Source organism: Corvus cornix, chromosome 9 (genome assembly GCF_000738735.6).
Source record: "Corvus cornix cornix isolate S_Up_H32 chromosome 9, ASM73873v5, whole genome shotgun sequence".
In the NCBI taxonomy this organism is placed as follows: Eukaryota; Metazoa; Chordata; class Aves; order Passeriformes; family Corvidae; genus Corvus; species Corvus cornix.
Genome location: NC_046339.1, coordinates 24,689,705 through 24,717,584, shown reverse-complemented (window position 1 = coordinate 24,717,584; position 27,880 = coordinate 24,689,705). Strand labels below are relative to the sequence as shown.

Genomic DNA, 27,880 nt, shown 5'->3' with positions numbered 1-27,880 from the left:
GTTTTACTCACTATCCCATCACAAGTTTGGTTCTCTTACCTTTATTACTTCTGGGGCCTGCTGAATTGAAGCTGGAACAGAGTCTCTGGAGGCAGCCCCAACATGGCTTTCTTGCCCTGCAAGGAGGGACTGTGAAGGAGTTGCTAAAGTTTCCTGGAGAATTTGCATCACTTCCCTCTCCTTGGACAAACTTCCCTTGCCTGTCTGGAATTCCACCAGCTCCTGGGCAAAGTCCTCAATGCTTCCCAGGATACGCAGTAAAAGAGCTTTGTCATCCTCTTCCATTTTATGACCGTTGGTTTCCATGATTTTTGACAAAGAAGAAGGGGGATCAGTGGGTTTAGTTTTGGGTTCAAGAGCCAGAGGTAGAGCCTGTCTACCCTGCCTGCCAGACACCTGCAGAGAGGCAGGTTCACCCTCCTTCTGAGAGGGTTCCCTCAGAGTACTCTCAATTTTCTGTGAGAAGCTCTCCAAGTCCAGCAGCAGTTTGTCTATCTCCTCCTTGTCCACCCTGCTGCATGTCTGGGCTCCCTTGGGGACAGCAGCTTGGGCACCACACAACCCAGGATCCGACACTGGTTTTAAAGGAGCCGTTTTCTCGGGAGCATCTCCCGCCCTGGCCCGCTCTGCTTTAGCATCAGCAGGAAGGTCTGAACCAGCAGCTCGCTGGTAGCTGCGCTCCAGGCTCTGCCAGCCCCCCTTCTGCTCTGCCTTCTTCCCTGTCCCTGCTGTTCTGTCCCCATCAGACTCCTCCTCGATGTACAGTGCCTCGGTGGCAGACGTGCGGTCGCAGGGGCTCGGGGCTGGTGACTGAGGTAGAGCATCTCTCACAGCTCTCACGCTGCTCTCTGGAGGAACACCGGGCAGGGAGTTGGAGGTGAAGCTCACAGTACCTGTTTGGATGGACTGGGAGGTGCTTGTCACCTCACCCTGACCTGGTAGAATGAGAGGAACTGCACCAGAGGATGGCAGCTGAATGATATCTTCATACCTGGGCGGCTGCTCATCACCAAATACCAGGGGAATGGAAGTTTGCTGCAAGCCATGGAAACAGTTCACCAGCTCTGCCCAGTCACTTGCTTCCCTCTGCCCCGCTGGCTTCAGCTCAAAAGGCAGCTTTTTCAGGTAGGAGGAAAATCTTGTCATCAGATTCATGTATATCATCTCTGAGTTAGCCAGGGGATCACTGCTGTTCCCTCCACCAACGCCATCTGCAGACTTCTTCTTGATGCAGTGTTTGATTATGTCCGTGCACTTTTTCAGATCCTCTGAGCACTTGAGCAAGATGTCCAGGCACACCTTAATATCTCCACTAGAAGAACCATCTAGCTTGTGTTTTTCTAAAATCTGGGTAATGAAGTTTTCTTCGGGGAAGGAATGAGGGGAGAAGGGAACCACAGGATTCACAGTGACTTCTGGAGCATCGTTGCTCTCCTGCCATTTCTCCACAGGTGAGGAACTCTGCAAAAAGCCACATGGAGGGCAGTTCTCATCATTGTTGAAGTGCCCATAAATCAGGTCAAAATCAAAGGATCGTCTGCTGAAAGATTCTGACCGAACTTTCCTTCCCTTTCTGTAGGCCACATGACTGGAAGAGTTTTTGAGCTTTTCAAAGGAGAATTCCTTTATTTTACCACTGGCAAGGTTTATTGCCTCACCAGTAATGTCTTTTAAACTGCTGGAGGCTTGAACTGAAGAGCCCTTCTTGATTCTTGGATTGTTTGGGAGGATTTGGTGATAGTCCTCATTGCCAGCCAAGGCAAGACCATTTTCAGGAACAGGAATTTTATGGTCCAGGTTGGCATTTTGGACACTGAGCTCTGCACAGACACTGTGGTGGGCCACTATGCAGGTGAGTCCCTGTTTGAGCAGCTGGCAGGAGCCTGTGCAGTAGTGCACAGTGTGCTGGGAGTGCTGCTCTATCACCACGCTGCTGTAGCAGTTCACTGAAGTCACCATCAGCCTGTAGGTCGCTGCCATAGCACAGACCACGCTGGGAAGTGAGGCTGCAAAACTCACCATGAACTTCACAGGGAAAAGCTCACTTGTCACAGCCACACCAGATCGGATGAAAACATTCAAATGTCAATTGGAAACATCCAAACTGTGTGAGGAGCTACTGCCTTGGGAAGCCCTGGAGAAGTCTGGAGTGGTTTCAGCAGTACAGTTAACAACAACCAGTGCAACTTGCATATGATATAACTTAAGGCACCTTGATGCTCGTATTCCATGCAGAAAGCCTTGCTCAGCAGAGGTGCAGCACGAGCTGCTCCATTTCCAATGGTCCAGGTAGCTTTTCCAGACAGGCCATAAAATCCAGCCAGTTCCTAGGCAGAAGTGACAAGCCAACAAGTTCTGTTCGACCCCTTTTCTCTCTTTTTGGGTGGGTCAGTAAAAGGTAGATAATCCAGTAGCTTGTACAGACAAAAAATCCACAGTGTGCTTGGGAGAGTCCTCTTTCACACTGGTGACACAGGTCCCTGCAACAGAAATAAAGGTGACAGTCATTATGATTGCCATGTATTATGCAGCCTTGTCTACTACTGAACATCTGGCACCAGACAGAACAACCAGCACACAGGCCTGCACAGAACAGAGTAGGCTGATATTCTTCCTTCACTCAGATCTACCATATAAGAACAGTGCTGAGGAGCTGGCCTATATTTATACACAGGCTGTCTGTGTGCTGCCATTTTAACAGCTCTATTTTAGCCACTCATTAATTTTTTTCCAACTTGCTTTTCTTCCTCCCCAGACCAAGCAGAACATTACCTTTAATTCTAATAGAGCAAAACATTTTGATCCTGTTGTGAATTTCTGCCTTCCATTTTCCAAGGCTCTAAAGATAAAGCAAAGGGCAGTAGAGAAAAACACTTTCAGGATTTCCAAGCTCTCTGGATTATAAAAAGCTGCAAGAAGCCTGCAGCAAAGTAGCTGAATGCCTGTAAGAATGCAGTCTTTAGTAAAGGCCACATTGGCTTCCATTAGCCTTTCACCAAGGTCTCTGGGACCATAGCAATATATTTTAAGGAGGAATAACTGTTTCTCTTACAACCCATAAATAGTAGCATATTTAATACAGTAAGTCCACTGCTGTAGACACTGAGGATAGTAACATTTGTATAAAGGTTAAGCCTATGAAAACTAGGAGTTGAGTGTTTTACACTTAGCACAGTCATTTCCAGCTGCATTTCCTATCATCATGGTCAGAACTGCACCAGATAAAAACCCCAAAGCTGTTTAACTTTGTTATGAAAAAAAAAGGAAATCTCAGATTTAAGGGTCTTGAATTTTAGACATAGACTCATCTTTCTTAATACATGAACAATCAAATGAAAACACCCCAGTGAAATTCTGAGCACCCTTTATTCCTGTACAAACAGAAATCAATTTAATAAAACATTATTATACCACACAGCTAAGTCACTCCACAGCATGGGTTTATTTTGGTTTCTTCAAAGGTAAATATCCAGCACTGCAAAAGGCCAGGCCTGCACCTGATGAAAGCACTGCCCTTCACACAGTTCCATGCCACCAACTTAGCTCAGAGCCTGGACAAACACAGCACACACAAGGCAAGTGCCCTAAGAGTTTGGTGCTGTTGTAATTATCGACTGGGGAGAGCACAAGTCTAAATATTCACATTTTACATATTTTAAAGCCTTAATTGAGAAGCACTGATTCAAGAGTGTTCAATGGAATTTGTGATGTGCCATGTCTGCTCACTGCAGTTATGTGGAGTGGCACAGGTAAAGAACCCTTCCCACTTTGTTCTTTGGATTATATACAGCATTGAAACAATTGCATGAAAGATGAAGAGCTAACTGCCACGCTGGGCTCTGGAACAGGCTGCCACCTGCCCATCCCAGCTGTGGGCCAAGCACCTCCTCAGCTCCTCCTGTCCTGGCCTGCTCCCCTCCACACCCACTGGCACTGCCCCAAAGCCCCTCCGGCTCAGGAGGGCCCTCCCGAGGGATGAGCAGAGGTATGAGGCGTGCCCCTTCCTGAGGGGATGAGCACAGCAGTGGTACCAGCTGTGCCCCTTCCCCAGGGATGAGCAGTGGTACAAGGTGTGCCCCTTGCCCAGGGACAAGCACAGGTACCAGGTGTGCCCCAGCCACTGCAGTGAGTCAAGGTGCCAGTGGAGAAAGGGCGTGCACAGAACCCTTTTCGCACCCCGTGGTGCTCACACCATCACTCGCACACCCAGGGAACACACTCCACACCCTCCAGTCACTCAGGCTTCACTGTCACGTGTGCTAAACCCTCTGCTGAATCAGAGCCACAGTTTAAAAAGTGCTGTTGGCTCCCCAATGCCTTCATGGGCTCTGTCAGGAAACTCGTGCTAGGCCTCCAAAAGGGCCACTGATCCACAGACTCCCTTCAACACATCAGGGTAAGGGGTCTGCTGCTTTTCCTTTTCTGAGCCTCCACCAACTCCAAACGAGCCTTCTGGCATTTCCTGAAATGACTGCTATATAATATTTAGAGAAAGGAGAGGTCTTCAGGACAGCAGGTTTGCTGAAGAATTAATATTGCCTCTCAAAAAGCACAGGACTTCCTGAGGGCTCCTTCCTCCCTCTGTGTCATACACAGCAAGGAGAGACTGGTCTTCCTTTTATCTGCTAAGAACAGTTTGGGTTTATACCCAATTTGGGCAGTAATTACATCTTGATTAAGTTATTTCTTAAGTAGAGTAATAATGTGTTACTCACTGTCTCCTTCTCCTCTGTCACTCCAAGAGTAATTTCCTCCCACCACATCACTGACTAAGCCAGTTCCTCTAATTCTTTAAGCCACCTTCAAACAACAAAGTTTTTGCATCTGTAAGGTTATTCCACAATTCCTTCAAGGAAAGGTCTCCTAGATTCCCAATCTACATGGACAGGTTTTTTTTAGTTCAACCTGGTATTGCCAGCTATGCCCAATAACCATTTTAGGTGTTTATGCAATGATTGCTGCACTCTAATCCCTTTCCAGTTTGCCTGTATTCCTCTGGTACTATCACAAACCAACACAATGCAAACACAAACTTGCCAAGGCCAACACAGGATTGCTGCCTCCTGCCTCTGTTGACAGCACTTTTTACTGCTGTATCACAGGAGGAAGTAATCAAACTATCAATACGAAACCCCAATATCCTCTTTTCTACCACACTAACTCATGTCTTCTCAGTAACTATTTACTAATTGCTTTATTATCGCTGTCTGCAGAAACATGCTTAGGTTATTCAAGGGCTGGAGCAGCACAAATCCTTACAGATGCAGAGTAGAAATTTCTCTCCTTCCCCACTGCCTTGCCCAAGGTAGGACATGCTCAGCTTGCAGCTTTATTTGAGTGCGATCCATTGAACATGATCCAGCATGCAAACTTAGTCAGGACAAAGCCTAAGAGAGGAGTATCCCTGTTTTCAGATCTGGGAACGCTGCCTCAAGCTGAGCTTCAGTTGTGACCCTTGGTGGGTGACTAAAACCTACCATTTATGAGAATGAAAAGACCAAATGCATCAGGAAACTTTCCTACTTGGCTCTTTGCAGGCTGCCACTTCATTCCAGTTTGACTCTAGAGCAGCCCCCAGTTCAGAAACACTGCAAAAAGATTCTGTAATTAGGACTGCTGCCACGAAACCAACCCAGCCCCGGGGATACAGGACTGGCTTCACAACACAAACTGTGAATGAATAGCGCTTCTTGTGTGACTGCAGAATAATGCTTTATGTCTGTCCTATCTCTGCAAGATGACATGTATTACTTTCCAAAGGAAAAAATTATTGCAGATACTAATTATATAAAAGGTTATTCTGTAAGACACACAAGAAATTCTATTCATGCAAAGATTATGCAGAAGTTAAATAATTGAACAATGACAATCTGTTCGGATTGGGACTGTCAGCCAATGCTTGCAAACTGAAGTCTAGAAAGCTACAGGACAGGGCTCCAATACCTCTGAAAGTCTCTAACTCACCAGAAGTCTTCTTGAACCCTCATCTGCAGCACTAGCAACAGGAGCTAGAAACCACCATAACACAGGATGGAGTAAGCCAGCCTTCCTGCACCAGGACGTGGCCTGAGCATCACCGTGGAACTGCTTGTTTCTAGTGGAAGGTGTGGTAGGACCAAGCCTCCAGTCTGGTACTCTTGCAAAAGAAAACAAGGAACAACAGGTTTCCCATTTGGACAGTCACCAGTATGGCTTCAGGTGTATCATAATGCCTGTGTAATCAGGTGTCAGGTCTTACCCCGTTAGAAGGGCTTGTGGTATCAAAAAGCAGCATTTATCTTCTTATTTAGAAATGATTGGTTTTGTTTAAAATTTACTGAGCAAAGCAGATTTGGGAGCATGCTATATGGATTATAGAAGAAAAAAGCAGGCCAACAACAAAGCAGTGTTTTCTTACAAAGAAATTTTTGTAACAAATCCAGTTCTGCTGAATTAAGTGGAAATTTTACAACCAGACATTTAATAAATTATTTTGGACTCTATCACAAAGGACCTGATTAACAATTTGCCATCACTTGCACAATTTATTACTTTTCAAAAAGGAACAGGAGACTAAAAAGAGTAACTTTTCTTCCTATACTGAAGAAGTTCAGAAGGAAAAAATCTGAGTTGTTCCTTTGTCCTGTATTTCTTATATATTTACAGCTTATGATATTTTGATGTGCTTAATGGCAACAAAACTATTTTGTATGTAGGACTTAGGTGGGAAGTGCAGCTTTTCAGTCCTCAGGACCATCAATAATTTGATGCACGTGCACACATTTCAGGGACAGTAGAAGAAACCACTCATGATTGCACCTGCACAGTTTGGGGATTACAGGGGCTTATACCATTGACAATGGCACAGCAACCAGAACCTTTAGAATCTTTCTTTCTAAGAGGTTTCAGCTCCAAGCTATTTCATGTTTTAGAAACTGCAACAACCTGTGATGGCTACAAATCCCAACTTGCCTCATAACCCTGGTTAGAGGATCTGACCTACTCAAACAGCACTTCTATCTGAACCAGAGGACACTTCCTCATATCCTCAAGTGCTTCAGTATTTAATTACATTCTAAAAAAAGGGTCATCATTTCCCATTTAAGTATGTTCAACATCAGGTTCCACAAACAGCTATCCCACTTTCTCATGCTAAATTAAAAGAGCTTTCAGGAAGACAAATTTCCTCAACAAGAAGTACTAACACAGTATAATCAAATCACCTCTTAGCCTTTTCCAGGAGAGCCAGAGAGAGTCTGAGAGATGTCTTCAGAGTCACTGCTATAAATCTTTGTCTGAGTTCTGTCTGTAACTTGCTATTGTTCTTACAAAAACATGGCAGAAGTGGGATTCATCTCACCTACACAGCCATGAAATGTTAGGTGCTGTTTGTAGGCAATTCAGCTAGGGAGGCACCTCAAAAACAAACCACTGAGTTTAACAATCCAGTTTTGAGATGACTAGTTACATTAGATGAATCTCATCCTTCAGGATTACACAAGAACACAAGAATAAACATTTCTGTCTCCAACAGTGCTTAAATGCCAATGCTCAAGGAGTAGTATTAGAAAGCCATCTGATATTTCCTAAGAGTACTCTCCTGGCCTCCAATTGTTCCCAGTTCATGAGAACTCTGAAGCTGGATGTGGTTTGTGTGTACTTACTAACCCTTGGACGATTTCTCTCCCATGTGCTTGAGCATCCCTGGGTTCAACAGAAGTTTTTTGCATCCTGAGCATCTTTTGACAAGACATCCTACCATCCACCCTCCCTTTCAATCCTGTCACTCACCAGCTCCAGTATGTCAAGATCTTGTACTGAGACACTGTGCAAACACTACACTTCCATGCACACTGTCCACAGCATTCCCGAATTTGCAAACTCCATGTCATCTCTCTGCCTTCTCTTGCCCTTCTCTTAGCTTACTCAGCTCTCCTAGTGCAGAAGCCACTTTGCACCTCTGATCATTCCCACTGCCCCTCTCATAAGCTTTTCTGGTTCAATTACACAATCTAAGACACAGGAAGCCAAAGTGGGCACAATATTCAGGAAAGATGAGAACCATGGGCAGAAATTAATTTTTGAGCTGCCTTTCAAAAATCAGTATTATCCCTACATAGTGTTTTCCCCTTCCCAGCCTCACTGCTTTCAGATCATGCATTCTCAAGTGTCTGCTCTCATAACCACCTGGGTTAACTCACTCTGTCCTTCTTCCTACTTGTCTTCCAAGAGGAAATAAAGATACTATTGTCCTTTGTAAAATGCTCAGAGATCTACTGAGAGAACACTCTGTTCAAGAGGAAGGTGTTCACTTTTAGAGACCAGTATTTTCATGCAGCCTCAAAAAAAAGGTTCAGAGATGGGCAGCAACAATGACCCAGAGGTCTTGAGCAGATGGTCTGTGAGGAATGATGGAGCAGGACCAGGCACTTCAGGTTGGAAGAGAGGTGACTTCAGAGAAATAAAATAATCTACAAAGTCATGAATGGCATGGAGAGGGCAGATAGGGTCTGACTGCTCACCTACTCCTCAGCACAAGAACTAGGTGGTCAGTGCCACCAAAAGCAAGTTAAAACAAGCACACACATGCAGCAAACCAGGGAAATGTCTCATCAAAGGATGCCACAGACCCAGAAATATTCTGGGGAGTCAAGGGGCCATGTTTTTATACCTCCTCTGTTAAAAGTCACCACCTTTTACATGGGCACCACTTGATACCCTTTCATTCTTGCTATGCTGGGGTGGCAAAATAAACAGGGATATTCCCATGGCTGCAGATTTCTATCATAATCCTTCCTCTTATCCTTCCTACTTCCAAACATGTATTTTCCAGGCTAAGTTCCAGTTTATTTGGTTACTCTTTTTACAAAAGTTCTTCAGTTATGTGCTTTTTCCTAATATTAACTACAACTCTTTGGAGAGGGGAGAATGTCTGCCCCTAACTTTGGAAGGGGTATGTTATTCATTACACAAAAACACCATGGATTTACACCATGGCATTCTGGTTTGCTCCCTCTTCTTTTCCTAGAGATGTCATTTCTATTTGCCTTCTTTTGCTGTTTTTGACTGCTGCTGAGCGAGTTTCACAGAGTCTTATCTGCATTACTTAAAAGATCTCTTTCCTGAATGGCACAGAGTCTCATGAGCTCATCACTGCACAGGCACAGGGAGTTGTTTATCCCTTGTGCACATTAGTTTACGTCTGCTGGTATCAAGTACCTATAACCAAGCACTGTGAGAACCTTCTGCAACTGCAGCCAGCTTTTGTTTCTGCTACCCTAATGCTGTGATTTTCAGCATATACTGTCACTTCATTACTCAGCCTCTATTCCAGGCCATTTATAACTGTGTTCAACAACACAAGCCTTAACATGGATTCCCCCGGGAGTGAGGAGTGATCACTCTTCCCTAGAAAAGCTGACAGTCCTTCCTACACTTTAACCAGGTTTTAATTACTGAGAAAGCTACACTTCTGCTCCATGGCAGTTCATTTCCTTTAAGGAGCATTAACAAAGTCCTTTATTAATCTCTCTCTGAAAATCCAGACACAGCAGAATATTTGCTTGTTTGTCTCTTGTGCCTTCTTGTCCAAGAGCTCCAGACCATAGGACTTTACCAGCTGTAGCTGGACTTCAGCATTCCTGCAGTGACCCATGGAGGTCACTGCAATGGGAACACTTATCAAGGCAGGCTTCCAAGCAGACATGACCTTGAGCCTCACCGTCCGTGGCAGGACGATTAACACTCCTCTGCAGTCACTGTGCATTTGGAAAAGTCAGTTTTTACACTGGGAAATTTGTTTTGGTAGATTTACCCTAAAGAAAAATAATCCCCCAAACCTAACTTAAATACAACCTCTCCACATTTACAGCAGCAGCAAAAGGCAAGCCCACCACTCAAAAAGATCTGGGCTAGTATCAATAATAGTCTGCACTGATTTTTAAAAACAAACCTGGCAGTAGACCGTAACCTCTTGTTTTAAAATACTGACTTGCAGTTAGTGAATGCAGTATTATTCAGTGTAACTCCTTTGGGTTAAGTGACAGGGTTATCTAATACTGCAGTGCCTCTATCCCCTTCACAAACACCAGCACACAGAGGCCCTGAACACGAGCATACCAGAAACTGCTGGGGAGCACCAGTGCACGGGCCATGCACAGCTTGTCACTGGGGTGTCAGCTGGGAAGGAGAAGAGTTAACAGCACCAGGAAAGATGTCACCCTTTTCAGCTTTTCTAAAATACCTTTCTTCAACTTTCCATTTGCACAGTCCTGGAACTAAAACTGACCAGACAGGAATTTGTGCCCCCATGAGACTGGTTTCCAGTTAGACAGATGAGACAGCAAGAGAGTAAAAGCTCACACGATTTTTCCATGTAACGCCAACACGTTACATAAAAATACTTTTCCAACTAATTCTTGTTCCAGCCCCTTGTCTGTGTAGATCCACCAATCCTGCTCACTTAGTAGGACCCAAATACATTCACAAACACGTTGAAGTTTAGCAAGGCACAACAAAAAAAAAAATTAATGCTTGAGCTCTGACACACTGACAGAAAATAAGGTGACCAGCCAGTGAAACACTTGAGGTGAACAAGCTTCAAAAGCACATAATTAGCAAGGCTCAGGGCAGAGGTCAGAAAGCCTGCTTGATTAAGTAATGTGTCTCCCGGCTGTTTATAACCGTATATGGAAAGAGATAATTTCACATTAGCAAGATAAATTTATTATCCCTGGAATGTTAATTCAGTATTAACAGTATCCATTCACTTTACACAAATTAAAATGATTTTATTTAAGTGTTAAAATAACAAAGGAAGATTTGTGTCCAAGACAGCATTCCCTTGGTCATTAACTTTTGCTGACACTGAGGTTACAATTTACAGATTCCCTGAAACCATTTTCGGAAACTTACTTGGAAGTTAAATTTCTTCTGTAGCAGAGTAGCCATCTGCTAGTGGTCTGCAGAGTAAATACACTTTTAATTTAATAACTAAACCAAAAAAAATTGTTTTCATTCATTGCCCGTCTATTCAGAGCTCATACATTTCTCACTGCTGTCAGATCTAACTTCTTCAGGTCTTACATGTATCACACTGGAGTCACTTAAAGCCTCCGGCATTCAAAATTTTGGGTAAAATTCTTTGTCTAAGGGGACAGCCCATTTCTCCAGGGCAGCCTCAGGTCCCAGCCCATATCTGGCCCCAGCTGGAGTACTACAGCTATTCCATGGGTCAGCAACAGGCACGGTGACACAGAAAAGCTCCGACTCTGTGCTGCATTCCCACCCTCTCCTCCGAGGCACAGTCCCAGGAGCCAAGAGCTGTCATTCCCACCAGCCATACCTTCCACAAGCCCATTCCTGCCAGCCTCCATCTCGCACTGGGAACAGCAGCAGCTGTCAAAATGCAACAAATTACACCAAAAGGTGCAGCATGTCCTGGCATCCAACAAGTCTGGCACTGCTACAGATTTTTGTGCCTGTGCCTTCGATAAGCCACCCCAGAGGCACAGAGCAGTGTGCTCAAAGCAACGCACAATTCAAGGGAGAGTAACTTTTCTGTCCCCTACCAAGGAAAACTAAAGGTGCTTTAGCCTGATGTCCCGGTACAACTGAGGAAGTCATTTCTCCTGTGTCTTTATCAACCAGGGAGATTTACAAAACAACAACAAAGTAAATATGACTTCCATTCATTTCTCTCTTTCCCCTGTGTATTTAACCAGAAGCAGATTAAAGAGAAAAGCAATACACACAGAAAAAAACCCAGAAAACATGCAAATGCAAAGATTCCTTCATTTTAAGTGGACAGCCATGTTCACATTCGTGAAGCTGCATATTCATTAAAATGAAGTAATTTTTAACTAGCCTGCATTTCACATGTATGACTTCAGGTATTGCCTCCTGCATCCTACCCATACACTGTTCTGCAGTCAGAATTACTCATTTCTCCATCAGCAGAGTATTTGCATGCTAATCGAACACTGATTAATTGTTAACATTGTTAATATTTTCCAGTATTATCCTCATTTTACCCTGCAAAGAGAATACATCAGTTTCTGGTGCTCAAGCCCTGATTTTCCAAAGTATGTGACATTAGGGAGTGTTTCATATGGTCAAAGCAAAGCACCTGCTTAGTCACAACTGCCCTGGCAGTCCTAGCTCAGAAATTCCACAAACCAGACCCAGGGACACAAGCAGCAGAGGAAATACAACAGTGAAGTCTGCTGGAAGAATCTCGTCCTGTAACACACATGAAAACAGTTCTTTATGACAGCACTCAACTACGTTAATTATGGATGAGAAAATTCCCCTCCTCCCACAGTTCCACAGTGCTGTCCCGTTTCTGACAGAACTGGAGCACAGGATCTAAGCTCTAACTGAGCCTTCAGAAAAGTTCAGTGTAACAGGAGAAAGCCTGGTCTTACAGGGAAGAAAAACATGCAGTCATTGAAGTCAAATCAGCATTGGAAAACATTTACACAACAAAAGCAAAGCAACCTCTGTCCTGTACCAGGACATGCCAAGTTCAGAGTTACTTCAAGTCAGGTTTTCTATGTAATTCAAGGGTGGAGAAGTTCTCTATGGAGAACGGTCCTTACTAAAAACAAAAAACCACCAACCAACACTCACCGCACCCATCAAAAAAAAGGGAAAACAAATTCTACCATGCAGCATCATATTTATACCTCCAGGGCTACCAGCAACGAGTGTCAGACCGCAGGGATCCACAACAGAGCTTTTTGAACTGCCTGAGCCACATTATTCATCACCTGCTCCACAGGTTGCAGCTGAAGGAAATTAAATAGATGCTTTCCCAGTGAATCTCTGCAGCATTTGGCAGTCACACATCAGTCAGCTGTAATTTGAGGAGCTTTGCCCACAGCTACCTTTAACATTGCACCTCTGTGCAAATTATGAGTACAAAATAATATGACACATGACAGTGGTTGCAAAGGTCTAGGTAATGGAAACTGGCCATGTGCCACCAGGGAACTTCGATTTTTCTATTTCATTTTCAAGCAAATATAAATCAGTTGCAACTGATACACAGTGTTACCCTTTCCAGCTATATAAATACTGGGAAAAAACCCAAACAACCCACCACTGTCTCATGCTTCAGTTTCTCAGAATGCAGCAGACATTAAACACATAATTTTACAAAACTAAGTCTAACAGTACTGCCAATCTCCTCAAAGTTCTCACTAAAATAACCTCCCCCTACACAACCTGAGAGAGCAGACCTACCAAGTTTGAGAGATCGACAAGAAATAATCAAGAGAGAAGGTGGCTTAAAGAAATGGTTAAGTAATTTCTTGGAAGAGTTATTTCCTGTAGCAGGCATCACATCATCATGAGACCACCACCAAGAAAAATGTGCTCTGCCTTCCAGGCAGCACTTCAACAGCAAACAGCTTGGGGGACTACCTGCCTCTGGAACCTTTCCTAGCCTGCATTTCTGCAAAGATGGGAGCACAGAGCAGCACACCTCCCAGGGTCTCCTTCTTCAGTAGGAAAAACAGAGGTAATATAATTAGTCACAGGCTTTAAAATATTTACATTACTTGAGACCAGTGCAGTCTGATGACCTGCAGAGAGAATTACTCCGGCAGGAACACCTCCTTCATAAATCATTCCACTCGTTATCCAATCTCAGTTTTACAAGTTTATGCTCAACTTAATCTCGAATTCATCTGCCCGTGAACCAAGGAGTCTGGTAGCCAAAGTTGTTCCCCTTCTTGCTCAGGAAGAAATACGTCGGGGAAAAAAATTAATCCTGCTTTCACGACCACGTATTCATTCACAGCTGCAGTGAAGATAATGGAAGGTCCAGTTACCCAGGGTGCTGGGGCAAGTGGTCACAGAAAAAGAACAGCCTGAAGACCCCTCACGGGAGTTAACCTCCGGCTCTCAACAGCCAACACCTCCGGGCCAGCCCGGGCTGGGAACGCGCCGTGCTCAGAACCTGCTACGCCTAAGCCCCTCGGGACAAGTCTCCAGGGACAGCTCACAGCCCCGGCCCCAGGCACCGCGGAGCGCCCGCGCTCCCAAGGCGTGCGGGGTGAGCATCGCCTCCCGCGTGTGCCCGGCACCGCCGCCCTCAGCACACCCCGCCAGACCCTCCAGGACCGCGCCAGCGCCCGCACCGGGACCCCCGCGCTGGCTCCTCATCCACAGACACCGCCCCGAGCCCCCGCCGCCGGGCCCCGCGGGAACCCCGACCCACCGCTCCGAGCCGCGGGACCGACCGCTGCCTCAGACAGGGCGAGCCCCAGCCCCGGGCCCCGCCGCCCGCACGTACCCGCCAGGGCAGCGCCCCGTCCCGTCCCATGCCCAGCGCCGCTCCCGCCGCCGGGCGCGCTCCGCCGCCCGCCCCGGCCGCCCCTTCCGCACGGCCGGGCCCGCCCAGCGCCGCGGGCCGGGGGGCGGGGGACGGAGGCGGGTCCCGCCTCAGAGAGCCCCCGGGCCGCCCCACGAGCCTCGGGCCGCCTCAGAGAGCCCCCGGGCCGCCTCACCGCCGATCCGCGCCTCAGCCCCGCCTACGGCTCACCAGCCTCCGCGGACGGCGGGTTTTGTTCTCCCCTCAGGAACGCCACCAACGCCCTTACAGAATCACAGAACCGTTAAGGTTGGAAGAGACCTCCAAGATCATCAGTCCGACCATGCACCCCGCACTGCCTCTGTAACCCCGTAACCACTAAACCACATCAGCCAGTGCCAGATCCAGACGTCTCTTCTACACCTCCACGGACCATGACTCCACCACCTACCTGGCAACCTATTCCAATGCCTGACCGCGCAAACAGTGGAATTTTTTTTCTAATAGCTAATCTGAATCTCCCCTGTCTTGCCTTAGGGCCATTTCCTCCTGTCGTCTCACTGCAGGCACGGCAGAGACCGGCCCCACCTCACTACAGCTGTCAGGGAGTTGTGCAGAGCGATGAGGTCCCCCTGAGCCTTCTCAAAGCTAAACAAACTCAGCTCTCTCAGCTGTTCCTCATGAGGCATGTTTTCTAGACCCTTCCCGAGCCTTGGTGCCCTTCTCTGGATATGCTACAGCCCCTCAATATCCTTTTAGAGGTGAAGGGCCCAGAACTGAATGCAGTGCAACCTCACCAGTGCTGAGTAGAGGGGAGCAATGACCTCCCTGGTCCTGCTGGCTACACTGCTCTTGATACAGGCCAGGATGCCATTGGCCTTCTTGGCCACACTGCTGGCTCATATCCAGCTGCTGTCGACCAGCATCCATGAGTCCCTTCCTGCTGAGCAGCTCTCAAGCCACCCCTGCCCCAGGCTGGAGCTGCAGGGGGTTGCTGTGACCCAAGTGCAGGATGTGGCACTTCGCCTTGCTGAACCTCACGCTGCTGTCCTCAGGCCTTTGATCAGGTCTGTCCAGCTCTCTGCAGAGCCTTCCTGCCTTTGAGTAGATCAACAGTCCCAACCAACCTGGTGTCATCTGCAAATTTACTGAGGGTTGCTTCATCTCTTTTCCTCCAGCCAGCTTCCAGCCCTCATTGGCTGGAGGCCATCAGTAGTGCCTTCTGGCAAAAGGTAACAAGAGGGAAAGAACCCTGCTGGTGCAGCTGGAACAGGGAAGCAGCTGCAGCGCCTCAGCCCAGAACAGGCCCTGCGTTGGCAGCTGTATTGCTGCACTGCAGATCATGTTGCAATCATCAGACGTGATCTAGGGGAGGAGATGCCCAAAGACACCTGGACACAGCTGCAAGTGAGCCATGCGATGTTCAGGCCAGCCTTGTGGGGCCTTTTCCTAAGGACGCTTCAGTCTTGTCTGGTTGCAGCAGCCCGTCCCTTCAGTTGCACACATACACGCCAACTTGCCGCCTCACAGCTTACAGGGGCAGCTCAAAATCTCAGCTGGAACACATCAGATTTGTCTCTTGCACTCCAGTGTATCTCCCTCTCCTTCACGCTGTCTTCCAGCCCTTCTCCTTGTACCTCCCTTCCCAGCCATGCCATCCCTCCCCAGAAGTCAAATACAGATGCCTCCCTTTTGCTGTTCCTCTTCATTTTAGTAATGTGTAAATCATGCTAGAAATCTGTTAGTATACTCTAAAAACCACTAGGAAGCACTTGACAGAAAAGTCTTCAAAAGCTCTTCTCATTCCATTCTCAGAGTTAAGGGAAGCAACTCTGTCATCCACAGCCCCTTCAGATGCCTTTTATTCTTCATTTCTCTGGAGAGGAAAACGACTTTCATGGTACTGAACTACCACAGTCAGCTCAGGAAGAAAACATTACTTACTGGTCAGTGCAGGCAGGCAACATCCAAAAGGGCATATACCTCCTACCCAAGCAATCCACTGACCTGAGCCCACTTGTTGGGACTTTTCCCTCCTTGGCCTCACAGTTCCCTGGCCTTTCATGCAGGACAGGATGTGCACTTGGTCCTCTGCTGCAGGACTGGACATCCAGGCACGAGACACATGCACAGGCAACTGGGGCAAGAGACTGACTGCAAAACCCAATCCAAGGCCAAACATGGGGCAGTCATGCGCTGGAAGAGAGCTGTGCTTCAGTCACATGGGTTTTCAAACAGTCTTGAAAGACTGAACAAAATTACAATAACATAGTTAAGCATTAACTTGCTGCCACTTACCCTGTAAACAGCAGCATGGCTGATTCCCTTTGTGCTCTGGAAAGGTCAGAGCAGTTTTGCTCAGTGAACACTCCGAGTTTAATTATGGATATTGAGATGCATCCTGAGTGTGTGCAAATACTAAAATGCTACAACATAAAAGAAGCCAAACTTTTTAGACTCTACTGTGCACCAGTTCACTTGGGATAAGTGGCACATGGAGTACAAGAAATGAGCCTGATCCAACAAACTCAGGAAATACAATTACAGTATCAGCTTACCTTGCCAGGATGGGGATGAATTTGGGTGGGCAGGTGTCTCAGGATGCCCCTCGAGATGGCGTACCCTGGGTAAGATGGTCTTTTCCAGAGATTCATGGGCCTTTTCTGTCTCTCACCCCTTCCTTTCAGGAAGTCTGAGACATGGCAAATGAGAGAGGTTGCTGTTCTTCCCCAGAGTTGGAAAGCTTTCCCAGGAGAGGTGTTGGACTGATGAGTTCTTGCACTACTCCAGGTAGGTCTAAGCAAAGTCAGTGAAAGAGCCAAGTGCACCCAAAGCACTCCGTGTCTGCTTTGCCCTTGGAAACTTGTGGGGTTTGGAAGCCAGAGGAACTTTACCCTTCACTTCAGCTGGGCTTGGACGAGCCCCAAAGTACACAGAGTAATACAACACTGTGAAATTATGAAATGTAGGAGACAACACTCATATTTTCTTAGTACCAAAAGAGAGGCCATTATGTAATTCTTGCTACCATGGGGGAACAGGAATGTCTGCTTGGTTCCATGATTACAGGGGAAGCAGTAGCAAGTTAATGCTTAACTATGTCCTTGCAATTTTTTTCAATCCCAAGACTTAAAAAACCTCCAAACCAGTCTTGAAATGGAAAAAGTCTGGAGTGGTTTTACTACGTGACAATACAAGGCCACCCCTACAACCCAATCTACTGCCCTTCCGAGCAGGAAATCGGTGCTCTCCAAAGAGGGAGCCCGTCAGTCCGCAAGGAAAAGGGGAGATACCGATTTCTCACCCCGCCTCCTACGCGCTTGCCCTGGTGAAGTCGCTGACTGTTCCTGTCCTTGTGTGCTACAAAGTTACAGAAGCCAGTGCTTGGCTATGCTGAAAACACGCCTGCCTGGTGCTGAACTGGCCCCACGTCGGTGTTTTATCAGCAAAAACGCCAGGTGGAAGCGCGCACAGCCACTGCTCGTGCTGCTCCACCAACACTTTGTGGTCTGTGAGCCACGCAGTGAGGGACAAGTACAGCTTGTGCTGCTCCCCACAGGGCTGGCAGAGGAGGTGCGCGCAGTGCCCGGCGGCTGCTGTGGTGCCCTCCTTGCGCAGCCCGGCTACCCCCGCAGGGGCTCCTGCCCCGCTGTACAACCCCTCTCTGTGAAACGAGCCTTCCTGACCAGTCACGGCCGCGGTGCTCATCACGGTGCCGGTGTTAATGCCCGGAGTGAAGGTCCCACTGGCCAGTTACAGAATCACAATCACCAAGGTAGGAAAAGACCTCTGAGATCATCGAGTTCAACCTGTGACCGATCCCCACCTTGTCAACCAGACCAGGGCACTGAGTGCCACGTGCAGTCTTTCCTTAAACACCTCCAGGGATGGGGACTCCACCACCTCCCTGGGCAGCCCGTTTTCCAGTGTCTAATCACTGTTTACATGAAGAAATTCCTCCTGATGTCCAACCTAAACCTCTCCTGGTGCAGCTTGAGGCCATGTCCTCCTGTCCTGTCCCTCGTTCCCTGGGAGCAGAGCCCGACCCCCCACAGCTGCACCCTCCTGTCACAGGGAGTTGTGGAGAGCAAGAAGGGCCCCCCCAGAGCCTCCTTTTCTTCAGGCTGAGCCCCCCCAGCTCCCTCAGCTGCTCCTCTCAGAATGGCGACCCTTCCCCAGCTCCGCTTCCTGCTCTGAACTCGCTCCAGAACACCTCCAGGAACAGCGACTCCGCCACATCCCCGGGCAGCCCATTCCAATGCCTGGCCACCCTTTCTGTGCAGAACGGGGAAGGCTGCAAGGCATCATCGGAGGTCACCGGGTACGACCTCCCTGCTCGGGTAGGGCGGGAGGGAACCACCGGAGGTCACTGGGCAGGGTCCCTCCGAGCAGGGCAGCGGCGATGAAGGGGCGGGCCCAGGTCCCCGCGTCCCTGGCCTGTTGTATCCCCACAGGCTGTGACTCCCCACAGGCTGTGACTCCCCCGGGCCGTGTCCCCCACACGGCGCAGCCGCGGCGGTGACGCAAGGGCGCGCGGGGAGGTGACGCAAGGGCGCGCGGGGAGGTGACGCGGAAGGCGCGCGCGGCGCCCGCTCGGTGCGGTGGTGGCGATGAAGGTGGCGGTGGCCGGGTGCTGCCACGGCGCCCTGGACAAGATGTACGAGACGCTGGAGCTGCTGCAGCGGCGCCACAACGTGCGGCCCGACCTGCTGCTCTGCTGCGGGGACTTCCAGGCCGTGCGCAACGAGGCGGACCTGCGCTGCATGGCTGTGCCGGCCAAGTACCGGCACATGCAGACCTTCTACCGGTGAGTGCCGCCGGCCCGGCCCCAGCTCCGGCCCCCGACCCGCGCGGGCTCGGCCGGGTCCAGCAGCTGCCGTGTCTCCGCAGGTACTACTCGGGCGAGAAGAAAGCCCCGGTGCTCACCGTGTTCATCGGCGGCAACCACGAGGCTTCTAACCACCTGCAGGAGCTGCCCTACGGCGGGTGGGTCGCGCCCAACATCTACTACCTCGGTAAGGCCCCTCCGCTCCAGTCCCGGTCCCCCGGCGATTCCCCCCACAGCCCCTGCCCTGCCCGGCCTCTCCGTGACCTCCTTCCTTCCCGTGTCCCGCAGGTTACGCGGGCGTGGTGCGGTTCCGCGGCGTGAGGATAGGCGGCATCTCGGGCATCTTCAAGTCTCACGACTACCGGAAAGGTACCGGGGCAGCGGGACCGGGAGAGCAGGGCCGCGCCATGGGGGGAGGGACTGGCTGTGCTCAGCCCCGTACCGTCTCCTAGCCTGGAAACCACCCTTGGTTAAATCCACGGATTTTTCTGGAGCTGGTAGATGAGTCAGTAGCTGCCCGGCGACCGCAGCATTCCAAGGTGCCTTTGGAGCGTTCTTGGAACAGTGTTGATTTTTCAGCGTGCAGTGCAACACTGTTAGGTGTTCCTTGGGTGAAACTGTTTATAACTGTGACATTATATAAGTGTATTATCCTGCCCTGAGGTTTAGGATCAGTACATCTGGTTCCTCCTGGTTATGTGGGTGTGTATTCGAGAGTTCTTCCTGGGAAGGGTGGCAAAAATCTTGTCACAGATGATGCCCCATGTCAGTGAGTAGAAGATAGTTTATTCTTTCTGATCTCAGCACTTGAAAGAGTGGTCCTTGTGGTTACTGTACTGTGCTGTCTTTACTAGCAAACAGCTTCAGAGAAGCTTTGCAGGTGGCTTTCAAGCTGCAAAGTACTGAACCAGTTTCCTAGAACACTTCATTCTGTCTAATGCCTGTCGATGCTAATTAAATTTGCTGTCATCAAGAGGACACTCTGTATGTCTGAATATTGCATGAGGGATATGAGATGAGACTCTTTTGGCAAGAACTAAAAAAGCAATATTTCTGTAATTCTGTAGAGTATGTAGGAGCTATGCTTGGCATTTGTGTTTTTTGTCCCAAGGCAAAGTTGGAAACTTTTGTCAGGGTACATGTTGGTGCTTCCGGAGCCTGTGGTGCCTGTGGGCAGTGACAGGGATATTTAGGCTGCTGCTGAACCTGTTAAGCTGTAGTTTCATGGGGGGTGGCAGCACTCTGAACAATCACAAAAAATCACAGCCTTGTGTGACCCCAAAAAGCTGCTGTGTTGGAGGGAACTAGCGATTCAGGCAACTATTCTTGTTTTCAACATTTCAGGCCACTTTGAGTGCCCACCATACAACCAGCAGACCATCAGAAGTGCTTATCATGTGAGGAATATCGAAGTCTTCAAACTCAAACAGGTCAGTGAGAAGTCTATTTTTTGAAATAAGGGTAATTTCATTAATTTAGAAGTAGGAAGTTAAAGCTACTCTGATCAAGTATGCTGGATGTTGAACCAAAACATGTTTTAACACGTTGATCAGACATCTGAAGGATGTGTCCTTTGAGGAGGAATATTGTGCTTAGCCATTATCCCTTTTAAACAAAGCTTCTAAAAATTTCATGAGGAAGAAGATGCCTTTGTGGGCAGAGGACTTGCTCTCTAGCTATGATTTCCTCTGAGTGCCTGGCTTATAGTGATGATATGAACTCTTTTATAAGGCAATATAAAACACAGCTGGCTGCCCCAAGTAATTTCTAAACTCCTTTGTCAATATGTTGTATTTATGGCATGTGCTTTTTGGCCTGACAGCTAAAGCGTCCCATCGATATATTTATGTCACATGACTGGCCAAGGAGCATCTATCACTATGGCAACAAGAAACAGCTCCTCAAAATGAAATCCTTCTTCCGTCAAGAAGTGGAGAGCAACACGTTGGGAAGCCCTGCTGCTTCAGAGCTTCTGCAACACCTGAAACCCACCTACTGGTTCTCAGCACATCTCCACGTTAAATTTGCAGCTTTCATGCAACACGAGGTAAAGGGGGATAGAAAATTAAGAATGTATGTGTCCCAGGCACACTTTAGAATTCTAGTGCAGGTAATCGTGTCCAGAAAAGCAATTTTGTGGTTTTTGTTCTTAAAACGCAGCTTAAGCCATGAAAGTTAAGTGGTGTTAGGACTACTATTTTATGTAAGTTAAAGAGATGTTATAAATGAGGGGTGTAACTCCCTAATCTTCTTCAGGAAGAGCATGCAATAGCTAAAGTTATTGTTCTTGAAACTTGTTAATTTAACTGTATAGAAAAGCACTCTCCTGCTCTGTTGGTAAAGGAGATAACTTCAAAATAGGTGATAAAAAGGAGATAACTTCAAAATAGGTGATAAAGGAGTGTCTGAAGAGGGTGGTTACCTGGGAGTGGGAGGATCCCTGTAGTACACCTTTGCAGGTCTGGTAGCCTGGGGTTAAGCCAAAAACCAGCCTGTAGTTGAAATAATTATTCCTGAGGGAGGTGCCAGTGCTGTTCCTATTTGCAAATTATTTAGCTGTAAAAATGTAACTCCAGACCTTGTAGGCTCAACAAGTCTGTTTCCAATTAAGCTACAGTTTTTCTTTTTGTGCCAAGGCTGGATGTGCTCAGATGCCCTGGTTAGTGCTGAAATGTAGCTCTTGCTTTATCTTGCTATCATCTGCATCCTGCTTCCTGTTAGACTACCAGTGAAGTCTGTGCTTCTCTTTGTCCCTGCTAATTTTCTATTTCAGGAAGTATTTTTCTGTAGAAATCACACCTTTAAACCTGTCTATAAGCTTGTTTAGAATGGTCAAATTCCACAGAAGTGCTAACGACTGTGTTAACACCATTTGCTTCCTAGACAAACTCCAAAGACGAGTTACCAAAAGCAACCAAGTTTCTGGCTCTGGATAAATGCCTGCCACACAGAGACTTCCTGCAGGTGATGAACATGTGTAGAGGATTTTCACCTTAAGTATTTCGTTTGTCTGAACTGCTAATGATGTTCTTAGATATAAGATGAAGAATAGTGCTGATAAGTGGAGGAATTTTAAAGAAACTAGGAATGCTGGGTTTGTGGAATGGTCTTTATAGGATTTTGTCCTGAACTAAGCAGATGGTGTTGTGTAGGTGCTGTGTTTCCTTAATCCTACCATTTCCATCCATGTTAGAACAAGTACCTGACTTCAATGGATGAGTCTGAAATAGTTTGTTGTGAGAGTGAGCTGCTGATAGCATGTTCTACAAATGCACTCAAGTGTTTTACTAGTCTTAGAGTAGCTTTTATTTATCATCCCAAAGGGAAAGCGGTTCATTGTCTGTCCTTTGGATCCATTTGCCCTAGTAACTTCCTTTGAAGATGGTAGAGATTATGAGGATGGGCTTTATCTATGCAAGGGGACATGAGTGCTAGTCCACACTTAAAATCCTGTAGCAAAACTGATCAGGATTAGTACTACCTCCAGCAGCATGGAGGGTTTAATTAGTTTGTGGAGTATTTAAAGTTAGAGCCTGACTACGGGTTTGGCTAACCCAGATGGTTTGATTTGGTTCATGTCACTGAAGACCAAGTGATCTGAATTTCAATTTATCATGAAAGAGTTTAAAAACATTTCCTGTTAATTCATTGCTGTGTTAAGAGTGGGTGTTCATACAGCAGATTGACTGTTCCTGTCAATTCTTGGGGTGTATCCACTTAAAAGTGTCTCGGTTTGAAAGACAGGTAGTCTGCCAAGGAAGGTGGAAAACCTCCCTTGGAAAGGAAAATATGACCCCCTTCCCTCCGAATTATTATAACTTTGGAATTAAGGGGCTTTCAGGCAATGATATGGGAAAAGGAATAACAGCTCTTTATGAATATACATACATATATATACATATAACCAAGCCAGCCCAACACCACGGGCAGCCCCAGCGCGCAGCAGCGGAGCCCAGCGCCGCCGCTCCCGGCCGCAGGCGCTTTCCCCTCGCTGCAGCTCCGCTCGCGGCCGCCAGGGGCGCTCGTGGCTCCCGGCCGGGCGGGCGGCTGCGGGGATTCCCCGCGCCGGAAGGGGGCGCTGTGCCGCGAGCTCGGCCGCCTCTCCCCTCACAGGGTAATGGCGGCTCGGCCGGCGGGAGGGAATGGAAAAGGGATGGAAAAGGGGCTTCCTGCCCCAACCCCCGGGGCAGCCGGGACCCGGTGCCCCTCCGGACGGCGAAATGGGCTGCAGCAGGAACCTTGGAGCGGTGGCTGGAACGGCAGGGATGGGCACACCTGGGGTGGCAAACAAAGTGTAGTAGAAACTCCAGGGCCATGCCAGGAGCCGCGGGGTGTCAGGTTGAAGTGTAGGGGAAAAAAAAAAGCCCGAAGCAGCAGCAGAAAACAGTGGGGTTGTGCAGTGGCAGCCAGGCTCCCACAAGCAGCTGAGACACACTCCCTCGGAGAGGAGGAGGGGTTTGGGGTCCTGGGTTTTCCCCTGAGGCACCTGAGTAGATGGTGAGGGTCCTTCCCAGTGGGATCGGGTGTTGAAAAGGTCCCAGTTCAGTGGTCACTCATGAACAAAGACTCACCCATGGCAAGGAGAAGCAGTGAAGGACAGAACTCCCCAGTGGCAGCGAATTCTCCCCGCAGCAGCACCCTGGCACCACGACCGACCATCTCACCTCTGATCCTGAGAGCAAGCGAGGCCCAAGCCCATCCCCTCACTCCCAGCCAAAAGCTCACAGTATCTCTGCCTTTCCCAAGAGAAAACTCCCCAGCTAAGAGATGTAGTGAACTGCACCTCCTACTCCATCCTGGCCACATCTTTTGTCTCTCTTAACTATCTGTCGTTTCAGTTTCTTAGTCAACAAATGGGAGAAAAATTCCCTAAGAGAAAAAAAAAAAAGGAAAAAATACTAACCTCCAACAGAAGTCAGCATGAATTTAGGAGCAGGCAAATTCTATTTCTAAGTTGCATCACTGTCCAGTTGCTGGCAGTAGCGAGGAGAGTGTGTTTTGCTTTTTAATTGCTGTTAGCTAAGATTCAGAAATGCCTTTTTTACTGTTGCTGATTGTCCTTTGTTAGCGCCATATGGGGGACTGGCTTGAGAGGACTTGTTTGGTTGAGACCACTATCTCAGTGTAGTTTAAACTTCATTAAAACTCTGTACAGTGAAAGTAACACTTGAAACTTTAATCAGATTCTGGTGTCAAGAGTAATATCTCACTTCATCTGTTTTCTGTGTGTTTGTAAGTAGATAATAGATGTGGAGCATGATCCCAATGCAGGCGACTCACTGGAGTATGATGCGGAATGGATTGCAGTCCTCAAGGCCACCAACAGTCTTGTTAATGTGACCCAGAGCTCCTGGAATATGCCTGAAAAGAATGGCCTCCATGCCAAGTAAGTTGTCTGCAAAATACAGATGAAAGTGTGCTTTGTTTATTTGTTTTTCTGGACTGGAAGTAAAGTTATGTTGGAGTTGTGTTTCTGTTCTGCAGCCTGTAATGCCTGTAGGACTTGCTAAATGCCTTGGAAAGAAAAGGGGATGTTGACAAAAGATATACTCTGAAGCATACAACTTCTTTACTGCTCTACCTGGGCAGTTAGTTTTGTTTTGCAAACTTAGATACCAGCATTTGAGGGACAGAAACTACAGCATGAGGCTGAAAATCAGGCTAGGTTATGGGTGTGGGTTGACATAGTACACAAATCTTTGGTGGGGAGAAGGGTGTCTCAGTACTGACCAAAAGAAGATTAAAACCTTCCTGAAAAAGCATTTGAGGAATAAAGTGTCTGTTGTAGGATGAATTTATAGTCCATCTTTGAAGGTTGCACTCTGCAGTGGGAACAGGCAGTACCTTTTGACTTGCTGCACTTGTTTAAACTTTATGCACTTGTTTAGGTGGGACTACAGTGTGACAGAAGAAGCCATTAAAGAGGTGTTAGAAGAGCTGAACAATGACCTCAAAATTCCTTGCAACTTCACATTGACAGCTGCTTGTTATGATCCCAGCAAGCCCCAAAAAAACATGGAGCCAGTTCATACCATCAATCCACAGACCACTGAGTTCTGTGCCCAGTTTGGCCTCACTGACATCAATGACAGGATCCAGCAGGCTAAAGAAGAGAGCTCAGGACGAGGTGAATGTGAAGAGGAGGAGGAGGAGGAGATGGACAGTACTGGGTCAGCAGAGGAACCCAGTGAATACAATACAGATAATTCTGGCCTCTCATCCTTTAATCCAGATGAAATAATGCTGGATGACGAAGGTGGCGATGAAGACTTGAGTACATGTTCTGTAGATCCCTCCCCTGATCACCCTCCTGAGTTCTCTACCAGCTTCTCCGACATCCGGATCATGCCAGACTCCATGGCAGTGTCATCTGACGATGCCATGGACTCCAACAACGAGGAACTGGAGAAGTCTGGTGGGAGCAAGCAGGTGGAGGAAAAGAGCTCCACGGAGAGATCGTTAAAGCGAATTGGTGGTGATGAAAATGGGAACAGTGGTGTTAAAAAAATCAAGAGAAGGAACCAAGCTATCTATGCTGCAGAGGATGAAGATAAAACAGATTAATGCTTCACAAGGTGTATAACTAAGTTCTCTCTCAGCCTTTTTGTGGGAAGGTGGTGAGAACTGTAGTGGACTACTCATGCTTTTAATGTTATGTGATCTTAGTCATGTTACTTTCCTAAGCTCAGAGGCTGGATGTACTTCTCACAGGGAAGGTGATTTATCCAGAACAGGTATCAAAGAAAGAAGCTGAGACTTTTCCAACAAAGTACTTTGTTAAAGGATGTAAAGCTCATATATCCTTGATTTTGCTTCAGTTCTTGGTGTATGGTGTATACCCCATATCTTCAGCTGAACAAGACTCACCATGCTTGTTTAACAAGAACTCTTAAACTCTTAGCCTGAGTCCATGTGAGAAGATGTCTGATTTACAAGACTGAATGATTTTATTTTATTGCTTTTGTCTTGTTTTATACTGAACTGTTAATACAAAGTAGCATATGCAATAACTTTATGTATGAAATTTGAAAATAGGATTACCATGACAACAAAACAGCAATAGAAGAATGAAGATTTTTGTTTCTGGTGATAGTGCCACAGAAAAACTTCGTGGTCATAAACAGAACAATGTGTATTGTCCAGAATTGGCTTTTAATTACAGTTTTGATAGCAAACCAAGTCTCTTGATTTGGAGGATGATGGTTTTATGGGGACAGTGGAAGAGTACATCTCTGTTTTTAAAAACTCATTTCTGTTCTGTTTCTTAAAACTTGAGAACAATGTCTTAAAATGGATGTAGTTAGGAAGGACAGCTTCCTAAATGCAGACATCACCACTGTCTCAACTCTAATTAGGGCTGTGTTGTGTGTTCATACAAGGCAGTGGGTGTTTATAAGTTGCCTGAGACAGTAACACCTCCCACTATCATTAGCCTCACTTCTCACTTCAGTAGCTGTAACCTGCTGAACTCTTAGAACTGGATTTGGAATCTTCCAAAGCACCTTTGTAATCTTCATCTGAGGGAGAGCAGGAGCAGCCAGAATAGAGACCCTCTAGGAAGTTTTCTTTTATTATTTTGCCCGGAATTATTAGCAAATGGCACTCCTTTGGCCTAAGATGCCATGGGGATAAAACTGAGCGAATTCATGAAAATGACAATGTTTTCAAGCATATGTCATTAGAGTCATTAGCCTTCCTGACAGATGGAATTCTTAGATGGAATTCCTCATGGCCGTGCTGCCCCAAGAGCAGAAGTAGCTCCTGTGCTTTTCCTCCTCCAAGGCACTGGCAGTGTGGAGGAGAAAGCATCCTGACAGGAACAGGGAACTGGACAGGGAGCAGTGAGTGAAATGCATCAGTGAGTGTGAGTTGTGTATCAAGGGTCGGGAATTCTGTCTTTGAATCGCTTCCATGGTCTGGGGTTCCTTGTTTCCTCCCCTCTCAAGCAGTTTACTACAAAAAGTAAACATACTAAGTATTCAAGGGCTAGAAAAGGGCGTAATTAGTGCTCTCAACAGTTCAATTAACAGCTCATGTGTCAGAACAGCTGCCGAAAGAGCTGAGGTGTGTGGAGAAACTGGGAGTAATCCGGGTGTGACACTCAGGGTATGTAAAGCAGCTGAGAACTGTCGACGGTAGAGTTATTGAAGCAGATGAGTCTCTTTAAAAGGGTCCTGGGTCTGCAGTGGTAAAATCTTAATCATGCCTCATGATCTGAACACTATAATGGAAATAAAGTATTTTAAGTGTAAATTGTGTTATGGACTTTGAAAAGCCTGCCAATGAACCTGAGCGTGGATGGCATTGAGCTCTCAGGGTCTCTGCACTGGAATAGGAGATGTGTCTTGTATGTAAAAGACTTTTTAGTCTGAGTCCTTATGTTTTTAAACCAAACTGTTCTGTCGTGTGTTGTCCCATGCCTCCCCCCCTTCTGACAAATGTGTTTCTAGAAGGCAGGAGACTTGGACAAGATACAATATTGATTTTTGAACCTTTTAACGATTTTTTTTTAATAAAGTATTTCAGCGTCCATTGAGCAGAGTGCAGCTGGTAAATACAGTGAACATAAATGTATTTTGCGTGTGAATCATGTCTGACCTCTAGAATTGCCGTGCCCTTTCTTGCAGTTGTTCACACCCTCTTTGCAGTTTGCAGTGTCCTTCCCTGCCTTGCTCTCATCCATAATGGATTTTCCCTGTCGGCAAGATTCTCTGCTGCAAGGAGGATTCAATAGAAGCTCTGAGCTTCTCCAGTAA

The 27,880-nt window shown here is 47.1% G+C and overlaps 2 protein-coding genes across 4 annotated transcripts in view; one reads left to right on the top strand and one right to left on the bottom strand.

The window, feature by feature from the left end:
* The window catches only part of PPP2R3A (protein phosphatase 2 regulatory subunit B''alpha), a 57,811-nt gene extending 39,688 nt beyond the window's left edge, over window positions 1-18,123 (bottom strand). The window contains exons 1-2 of one of the 3 annotated variants that reach the window (XM_010411136.4): window positions 16,855-18,123; window positions 40-2,480 (exon numbers count right to left, since the gene is read on the bottom strand). In XM_010411136.4, coding sequence (XP_010409438.3) covers window positions 40-2,022 — 1,983 coding nt within the window. In that variant the 5' untranslated portion in view covers window positions 2,023-2,480; window positions 16,855-18,123. Of the gene's footprint in view, window positions 1-39; window positions 2,481-14,203; window positions 14,346-16,854 lie in introns of those variants that run through there. The other 2 variants (XM_039556654.1, XM_039556655.1) reach the window with 2 other exon arrangements.
* A 738-nt stretch (window positions 18,124-18,861) lies between these two features.
* Window positions 18,862-27,660, top strand: DBR1 (debranching RNA lariats 1). Its single transcript, XM_039557117.1, has 8 exons — window positions 18,862-19,103; window positions 19,187-19,311; window positions 19,413-19,493; window positions 20,469-20,554; window positions 20,947-21,171; window positions 22,008-22,088; window positions 24,365-24,510; window positions 25,013-27,660. Exons 1-8 carry the CDS (start codon window positions 18,907-18,909, stop codon window positions 25,686-25,688), a joined length of 1,617 nt encoding a protein of 538 aa, XP_039413051.1. The 5' UTR covers window positions 18,862-18,906; the 3' UTR covers window positions 25,689-27,660.
* The last annotated feature ends 220 nt before the right edge of the window (window positions 27,661-27,880 follow it).

What these genes read in the sequence shown, in the direction of transcription:
- DBR1 (XM_039557117.1), top strand. Translation starts at nt 18,907, where the DNA reads ATGAAGGTGGCGGTGGCCGGGTGCTGCCACGGCGCCCTGGACAAGATG. An exon ending in AAGTCTTCAAACTCAAACAG is followed by an intron (nt 20,555 to 20,946) that starts GTCAGTGAGAAG and finishes TTGGCCTGACAG; the next exon opens with CTAAAGCGTCCCATCGATAT. An exon ending in AAGAATGGCCTCCATGCCAA is followed by an intron (nt 24,511 to 25,012) that starts GTAAGTTGTCTG and finishes GCACTTGTTTAG; the next exon opens with GTGGGACTACAGTGTGACAG.